Genomic DNA, 9,385 nt, shown 5'->3' with positions numbered 1-9,385 from the left:
ATCAGCTACCGGCTGTTATCAGTGGAATATTGATCTACACATGGGCAAATGACGACTTTCACAAGCGAAATAGAAAGAATCTGAAAGACTTTGAAAATGACGAATGAACTTTGATACGGATCTTCTTACCTTTACCGTAAAGAAAATATTTTCTTGAAGTCTTGACCTGCACACGCAATTGATAATGTGACCCATAATCGATCAGCTGAAGTTGGACACCGTAACTTAGAAAAGTATTTTTTTCTCGGTGAACTGATGCTTTTGGATCCTTACAATTAATGTTTATGGAACTTTTCTTCTCGAGTGGCTCACTGGAACGTGAATAGTTTTGTACGATGATTTAAACTGTGAACACTTTATATGGTTGAATGTAATTAACATAATTCATGATCACACAATATCTTATCTCTGCTTTCCTTTATTAAGCTTGCAAAACTAAACTGAGTTCTGAGTTCAGAGGCTATTGTTATTTCTGGAAATAAACAACAATGGGGTTGACATTTTGATTATTGTCATTTACAATAATGTTCTTACACACAGCAAACTTTCCTTACAAAAAGGTTGAAGAAAGATAACACAGATAATACCACAAGAAAATAGTCATCCATTTGATTTCTAATCCTTCATTGTCTCCTGTGAATATGGGTCATTTGGTTAGTCAGGTTAGAAGCAGCCAAAGAAAAGAAAGACATTACAACAGACAAAATACCAGTACATTAATCAAAATGCTCAAGATGCCTGTAACATTGAAGTGATCAATGTTACCAAAACTTTGCAAATAAACCTCTCAAGAAGGGTAGTATGTCAACTTAGGATATTTATACTGAATTATTTGTAACTTTTGATGACAGTTTCCACAGCTGGAACCAAATTATACAGTCAAACTTGTGTCAAAAAGTCATCCAAAGGGAATGGCATGAAGATTGCTTAATTAATACAGTTTAACTGCTTAACACAGGTAAGGGTGACCAAGTAAAGGGTGACCACAAGTGCTTCATTGAGGTAAAAATAACAGTAATTAACCCTTTAACTCACAAGATCTGATTTTCAATTCTCACCACTAGTTATCACACTTTTCTTTGTAGATCAGTAACAAGAATTTGGTGTAAGATCAAGATAAAAACTTCAACTGCTAAGTTTGAGTATTCTCATCACCTGTTTCCTGGACAATCTATGGATATAAGGAGAAGATGCATGTTTATCACTTCTGGGAGTTAAAGGGTCAAGGGATGAAAATTTTGGGGACTTTGAACAGCAACCACTTAATACAGGGTGGCTGCTAAAAACAGGTGCAACTGTAATTAGCAACAGAGTGCATTAGCAATTCTGTCAGTTTATTTATAAATTGACTTAGTCTTAGAAGAAACAAACTGTCAAAAACTGTATCTTTGCATCTGTTACATATTCACAATATGTTATGGCTTGTCGCCTGGTAAGATACTGCAATATTTACTCAGAACGTAATCCCCATAGCGCATTGGAAAAGACAAAGAGGGCTTTGCCATTGACTTCTCCAAAGGAATTAGAGCTTTGTCAACAGGAATAGGTGAAATAATGCTGTCAAACCCTGGCTCATAAAACATTGCAACTGAAAGCCTATGACTGGTTGGCGACAGTTTGACCCTGTGGGGAGGGGCCTTGAAAGCTCCATTTGTCCAGATCTCTACCATGTCTCCTATGTTAATGACAAGAGAGCCTGGAACTGGGGGAACATTGATCCACAATCCATTTGTGGTCTCCACTTCAAGTCCACCAACATCATCTTGGAGAAGGACAGTCAGCATGCCATAATCAGTATGTCTCCCTACTCCCCACACGTCTGAGTCATCTTTTGATGTCGGGTGGGGAGGGTAGTGAAACATGCCTATTTGAGCAAAAGGATCATCAGTGAATTTCCTGTCAAAAAATTCCTTTTCCAGGCCTGCAAATAAATGAACGAACACAGAAGTTTGTCAGACATCATTGCTTGGTCTAACTCTTTCTTCCATAAAGTTCTTGTGCGGTTGGGTTGGAGAATTTGGTATTGAATTAAGTAATAATCCCCTAATTTATATTTTTCTCTACTCCCATCAATTGTCTGCCTGATGTTGGATCGATATTATAAGGAGAAATTCTGTCTTGGTCACTCATGGGAGTTAAAGGGCTGAGAAGGAGGAAAATATTACTCGCTTCCCATGATCCCAGCAAGAGAGGGCCATGACAGGCAACCATGAGCCCCTATCAATAAACGCCCAATAAACGCTTTATTCAAATAAAGGTCTGCTCAAGTAATTTGTGAGATTTCGGCCGCCGCGTCTGCGACTTACAAATTTCAATTTTCTACATTAACCAGTTTTAAAGTCTCATTGTGAGGTCACCAACCTAAAAACAGCGCTATGCAGCTCAGTAATTTCGACGCCAAAGTTTGAGTCTTTTCAAAGTACTCCTTTATCACTGCTTGGAATCTTGGGACATATTCATCGCTTGGCCAAGGGTTACAGCCACAGAAAACCCTTTCTTTTCTTCCCTGTGGCACATTGTTAAAGTCACGAAAATAATATATCCCTTCTTTCCACTCAACGCAGCCGTACTCGATGCTCTGCTCTTCTCCTTTTGTAAAATATCCGCGGAAACCGTCACGTCTGTGAATTTCTCCTTTTTTCTCTGTCGAAAGATTAAAAAATTGGCATAGTTTTTCAAAAACTTGCCCTTTTAGTTCTTCCTCGATTCCATGGTTGACGACGTAAAAGAAGCCAAACTCAAGACAAGCTCTTCCAATTGCCATTATCTGCTCCAAGTTTGGGTGGCCATTTTCGAGGTGACCCAAATCGATCACTGGAATCTTTGTATCCATTACTACAAGCTCAGCCAATTTGGAAAGAGGGATACCACCAAATATTTCATTTTATAACAAACTCGATCACAGTGGCAATGTGGACACCGACGTGCGTGACTCTCTGTCGCGCGGTAACTGATCCTTATCTCGTTTTTGACCAATCACGAAATCCTAATTAATCGAACAAAGCTGGACCTTGGATAGTGAATCGCAAAATTTGCGACGTTCCTTCTCTTAAAAGCTGCTACTGCTTTCCGGATCTTCTTTTGTAAAGTCTCCTTTCAAATTAATATAACAATAAGCAATGCAGGCAAACACGCAGAGGCAAAACACTAAACTAGATACTCAGAAACGTGGGCTTCTCCATGGTTTAATTTTCCAAGTTTAGCCGGTGACAACTGTTTTTAAATCGTTGCTTAAGGGTATGCTACAAGTGAATAAAGGCTGATAGTTTCCAAAGAAACTGTTTGGGGTTACGTCGGTGGGGGTAACGAAATAATTTGGATATATAAACTAAAGTTGAGATGGTAAATTGGCCACCGTAACGATTACAAAAGCTGACGTTTCGAGCGTTAGCCCTTCGTCGGAGCTTCGTTGTATGCTACAAGTGGTTCCCTGATCTCAATTTGTTACAATTTGCACAAGGTAATGAAATGAACGGATTTAAGAAGCTCAGGGTTTAGGAATTAAAAGTCCGCGGCGTTCGTATATTCGTATCAAACCTCCCCTTCAGTGCCCCCCCCCCCCCCACCCCTTCCCGGCCAGGAGCCGGACAAACTGTTTCAATTCCTTAAAGCTGGTGAAACTGGTGCAGGAAGACCATGCTGGCTTTTAATACACAAAATAATCGAATGAGTTTCTATGGGTGATGACACTACAACATCCGCCTTTTAAAACTTAGCCTCAAGAACATGCAGATGGAGAAATGGCACTTGACTTAAAACCAAACACACTTAAAAGCAATATCTGAGGAGCCACCCCTATCATCATATCATCATAGGAAGGTCATTAAAGATATCTTGGTCAGAGCTCAACTTTGGGCGTAGAAGTTTAAGCCCGCTAGCGCTTGTAGGCTGGTCAACCCTTTCAGAACAGAACTCATGACAGTCACGCAATACTAATTTGTTGGTCTGCCCATTCCTTCGCGTCCTTTTTTTTACAACACACATGTGGGAAGAACGATGGAAAGTAAAAGAATTCACACTATGGCCAATCCAATGGCCAGATCCACAATAATTGGAAAGTTTTTAACCTTCTGGTAGGTTTATTTGGGCATTTGTTATGTTGTAGAATCCATAATAGGTGATGTTTTGATGGGCAAACTTCACATATCCCAAATGAGCATTAGTTCCAACTTCTGCCAGTCACCGGTCACTGAGTGATTGTTAGTCATTGACCTATCAATCGATGTCATTGGTCTTTTCTAAGTTCCATAGAGTAAAATACAGCCATTTCATTCTAGAATCATTTGGGGATCTTCTGGACCTACTTCATAGCCATAATGGCGACATTGTTGCAACGTGCAAATTCAAAGAACCTGAGTAAACACTCCTTGAACTTTCTACGATTTTGCTCGAACGTGAGAAAGGCACGTAGGATGTTGAGAGAACACGGTTCAGCTCGTGATTTATAAGCTTTCTGAGTGTTCTTCCAACATCCCAAGTGGTTTTATCTCGTTATTGATTCCGGAGAAATGTGTACTTGACTATTGCTTTTATGACATAATTAGTTACATACTGGCTCTATAACCGGATTAAGGTGGCTCGTACCGGTTTTCATCTTTTTGATGGTTTGTAACTTTCAAAGAATACAACTGAAAGACTGACCAAGGCCAGTTAAACACTTTTACGGGGTTGAATTACATAATCATTGGTTATCGAAAAATAAGTGTCATTTCGTCACTAGCAGTTTCCATGGCAACGGTTTCATAGGCTTATTCAGACGCATTTTTTAGCTTGTGGCTTAAATAATTCGAAAACTAACCCGGTGACCCCCTGATTTTTTTCAGTGATTGCTTTTGGCACTTGAAAAGGAAAATGCACAAAGATTTTTAAAAAATTCTACGGAGCGGAATTTCAGAAAATCTACAAAAAGGGCAATTTTCACACATCATAAATTTCCTTCCATAGAATTTTCTAGTTTTTTTTCTGATGATTCCTTTCGACGTTATTATCATATTGGAACAATAAAAACAAGGGGTCACCGGACTTGTTTTCATGCAATAGCTTTCGTCGCGCATTTGAAAATCTGGATTCTATAAGATCGACATTTGCTCATGATCTGTTTTAGCTACCGCTGACAATTGCATGTGCTCGTGCGAGCACCTATGATCTGATGTTTATAGACGTTTACAGCTAAGAAAATCATTAAACAGCCATCAAAGACAGCCTCCTGAGCTCATCCTAAAAATCCTACTCATGACTTCTGGCTATATGATATTATTTTCCTTGAAGTTTCAAAGTCTTCATCCACTTCAGGTAGATTATCCTTCACTTGAGTTCTTCTTTTTTCGCCGTCACAAGATTTCATATCGGTTGAATATGTCTTTTAAATGTGAAGAGAAGCAACCTTTACTCCTCCGAAAATCGTCTTCGTTTTCTTAGTTTCTATCTCCTGCATTCACAGTGGCCGCTCAACACATCAAATACAAGCTCTCAGGTAAACTTCTCACAAAAGTAGAAAAAATTCCACGCGGCGCCCTCTTTGTTTTGAATTTTCATCTTTTGATCTCGCGCTTCTTTCGCACGTTTCTCTCGCGCGCGTCACGCAAGAGTGACCTGTTCCCCGCGCGAGGAAACTGGTACGAGCCACCTTAAGCATCTGCTTGGAAACTGAATTGACCAATCGGACAATGTAATATGTTCATTATGTTATAATTAACAACTATTCACCAAAGTGGAGGTGGTTATTGGTGGATATTTACCGAGCCGCAAAGCGGCAAGGTAAATATCCACCGCTAACCACCGACACTGAGGTGAATAGTTGTTTTAGTATATACTAAAACAGTGAGATAATATACACCACCGTCTTTAATTTGAGTGATTTCTTCGCTTGTCACGAATGCAAACCGGGATGCCATTTTTTCCCAAGTTGCTCGGAGGTAAATAGCAAAGGATATTCGGAGTTTGACTAGCCAATCAGAGTGCGCCTTCAACGCTATCCACTGTTTTAGTATATACTAATAAAGAATAGTATGGGGCTGTAAGCAAATCTTACTGCATGTCATACTGATAAGGTGGGGAAGGTAAGTACTGGAGGTTGTATGATAATGTGCTCAGCTTATTGTTGCAAGCCTCTTCTTATGTTATTCCTAATTAAATATTCCTCTTGAATTTTCTCTTGTAACCTTAATTGAATACTGCACCCTCTATCATTAATACTAAATATACTTTCTCTGATTCTTCATTCACCTCTTAAAATATCATACATTTTAATTGAGGTTACGCCAGGACACCTGTATGAAGTTTCACATGTTAATACTAGTTCTCTCAATTGTCTGATTGATATGAAATGCCTATCTGCTTGATAGTGCATTTGTACCAAATAGAGGTTTTGCACAGCAGCCATGTTGGATGGCAGGAACAATGAAAATATTTTGCATAAGAAAGAAAATTTTTTCCTTGGGAAAAATAATCTATTGTTCCTGCCATCCAACATGGCTGCTGTGCAAAACCCTCTATAAGGAAAAATTTACATGTTGGTCACTCAAAGGAGTTTAAGGGTTAAGTGGAAACTCAGAGAACTCTCAATAGAGTCCAGGGGCCCGTTTCTCGAAAGTCCCGGTAACTTTACGGGCCCGTAACTATGTTTTAAAATCAAAATTTAAAGGATAGGAAAGCAGGTTCGGGCACCCAAACCAGTCCTTTTTGTTTCTTTAGCTGATAGTTTTATTACATCATTTTCAAAACTTTTGAAATCCCCATCTTGAATGCAAACAAAACAACTTTATGGGCCCGTTAAGTTACTGGGACTTTCGAGAAATAGACCCCAGGTAATATAGAGTGACCACTTAATTTGAGTTAAGCCAATGGACTCTAATAATAAACTCTATAATTTTGGGGGGCTAAACAATTGATGACTGCTTTTGGTGTCTAGGTTTATTTACAAAGGTCTTCATTAAGTTTCAGTTTTAAGTTATAATTTAAGAAGGACAAATTTTAGACTTAGCCCTTTACACCCTAACATCAGTAGGCATATTCTCCATACTGTTCTCTATACATTTCCTAAGGTGCTGACGAGGAGAATTTGTTTAACGATCAAAAGAGATACAATCAATCGCTAGACAATTTCATTTACCTAACCATTCTAAGCAACGTATGGCAATCTGTGGTCTTTCCTTACTCTTAGGTAGCACGGAAAGCGTAAAACTCTTGAACAAAAGCTCATCTTTCAAACTGGCAGTCTAAATCCCACAGGGATCAACGAACGCTTTTCATTCCACTAATTTATTCGTGTTTTTCTTGTTGCCATGTTCCAACCAATCACGTAGCTCCATTTTGTGCCTTTAAAAGCACACACAACCCACAATTCCTCTCTTTGCTCTGATGAAGGGCTAACGCTCGAAATGTCAGCTTTTGCAATTGTTACGGTGGCCAATTTACCATTTCAACTTTTTTGATATATCCAAAAGAGTATCTTTAGTCAACGTTCTTTTCCTTTATTCGCTTGACCCTAATGTGTGATTTGAGGGTGAGAATGTAAGGAGAAATTAGATGCTTTTCAATCGTTGGGTTCAAAAGGGTTAAGCTATAATTATGTCTGTAGGGTGTATTCTTAAAGTGACTCCTCCCTAATGCAGGGTTCACTGTCTTTGGTTGAGGAAACTCGGTGTTACTCTCAAAGTAAAATCCTTAAGCTAAATTAGGTAAACTTTTCTCCTCAACTGTTTGACAGCTAATGTGGGGATGTTAATGTGTTTTTGTTGATCTCTTATGGGATTGAATAGATAGGGAAGGTTATTTACATGAGGTCTAACATAAGGTTATTGGTCTATTGTGGTTTTACACAAGCAATGGGCCTTATATATTCTCTATAAGGGTTTTTTGTAAATAAAATAACTGTCCTGCCACTGCTACTTTTGACCCTCTTGACTTTGTTCACAACAATAAATGTGTATATAAATGATTCAGCTAAATTCAAAATAGTTTAGAATGCAATTTTGTTAAACAATGGGTAAACTTTGTTAAAAAAACTGGCCCACAGGGTTTTGCTTTCATCTATAGTGACTGCACAAAAATAGGCCAGGGTGTGTACAGAGTCCATTACTTTAAATTTATAAAAAAATCTTTGTATTCAAAGTTTTTATTTTAATATTATCGTCATTTTTAGGTGGATGAACAATTTCTTCCGGGAAGGATTCAAGCGTCCCCTTGATAATTCAGATATCTATGAAATTTTGCCTGAAGAAGCAGCTAAAGGGCTAGCTGATAGACTTGAAAAGTATGTTTAACAGTAGTTTTTTTTTAATATTATAAATGGTTAAACTCAAAACTACAGTTAATAGATCAGTCCTTTTTAGGTGTATTGATTGGCTAGTTCAGTTGTGATTAGCAAGTTTTAATAACCTTTGAACAGCTTGAGTGACAATTGTGGTTAGGAGTTTATTTTCTAACCATTTTTTTATAAATAGACTGAAGTAAACTAATTTTTTGGTTACTATATAGTATAATTATACTAAAACAATTACATTATATTAAGCTATGCTAATTTATATGTAACATTACATGAAAACTCCTCTCAAATGTGCTATTTTTATTTACAGACTGTGGGATGAAGAATTAAGAGATGCTCAGAGGAAGAATAGAAAACCGCGGCTCAGAAATGCGTTCGTTAAGTTCTTGGGAATCCGCTATTTCATGTGTGGCATTCTTCCAATAATTGAGGTAAGTCTGATCTGTTTTTTGAAACAGTTTGCCACAAAGAAAATTTTAGGTAGTAGAGTTACAATAAAGAGCCTTTGCTGTTCAAATCAATACATGTTTCAATAATGTTTAGCACTTAAGTCAAGTGATTTAGCAGCTGTTGTAAATTTTTGGGTAGTTGTTTAGGTTTAGGTACTGTTTATATGGAGGAGGGGGATGTCAGGTAGGTGAGGTATAACCAGCACGTAGGTGCTGGCTAACCTGCCTGTTCATATAGTCTCTTATTTTATCTTGATCATGTGTACTAGATGCTAGTCAAGGTGGTTGCCTGGTAAGCTGGATAGGGTAACCCATTCTGCTGGGGTCACAATTTACAATCATGTAAACGTCTCAAGATGGGTTAACCCACCCAAGTAGAGTGGCAATCATGATACACCTCCAGGAACTTTACCCCTGAATCCCAGTGTTGTAAGATTTATGAACATATGGACTACTTTTTGACAAAGGCTAGGCTCTTCACTTCAGCTACCTTTGGTCCCCCACCTCCATCCTCCATGAGAATAGGCCCTTGATAAATCATATATAGGTTGTGATTGTTGTTGTAACCAAGGCATTGATGATTGCAACATTTCAGATATTATATCAATTTGAAAGTAAATCCAAATGTTCCTCTCTTAACACCTTCCCTTCAATGATTCCAGTAAATGTT

The 9,385-nt window shown here is 38.2% G+C and overlaps 2 protein-coding genes across 2 annotated transcripts in view; one reads left to right on the top strand and one right to left on the bottom strand.

The window, feature by feature from the left end:
* Positions 1-402: 402 nt before the first annotated feature.
* LOC111344219 (putative iron/ascorbate oxidoreductase DDB_G0283291) lies at positions 403-2,952 on the bottom strand. The gene is made up of 2 exons (XM_022951433.2): positions 2,362-2,952; positions 403-1,921 (listed from the first exon to the last, which is right to left on the bottom strand). Exons 1-2 carry the CDS (start codon positions 2,831-2,833, stop codon positions 1,416-1,418), a joined length of 978 nt encoding a protein of 325 aa, XP_022807168.2. The 5' UTR covers positions 2,834-2,952; the 3' UTR covers positions 403-1,415.
* A 1,019-nt stretch (positions 2,953-3,971) lies between these two features.
* LOC111343661 (ATP-binding cassette sub-family C member 4) overlaps positions 3,972-9,385 on the top strand; it is a 33,293-nt gene continuing 27,879 nt past the window's right edge. The window contains exons 1-3 of the mRNA XM_022950846.2: positions 3,972-4,073; positions 8,144-8,254; positions 8,577-8,697. Coding sequence (XP_022806581.2) covers positions 3,997-4,073; positions 8,144-8,254; positions 8,577-8,697 — 309 coding nt within the window. The 5' untranslated portion in view covers positions 3,972-3,996. The remainder of the gene's footprint in view (positions 4,074-8,143; positions 8,255-8,576; positions 8,698-9,385) is intronic.

This window comes from Stylophora pistillata, chromosome 9 (genome assembly GCF_964205215.1).
Source record: "Stylophora pistillata chromosome 9, jaStyPist1.2, whole genome shotgun sequence".
Classification (NCBI taxonomy): domain Eukaryota; kingdom Metazoa; phylum Cnidaria; class Anthozoa; order Scleractinia; family Pocilloporidae; genus Stylophora; species Stylophora pistillata.
The sequence above is the reverse complement of the archived record's forward strand: the minus strand, read 5'-3'. Positions and strand labels throughout refer to the sequence as shown.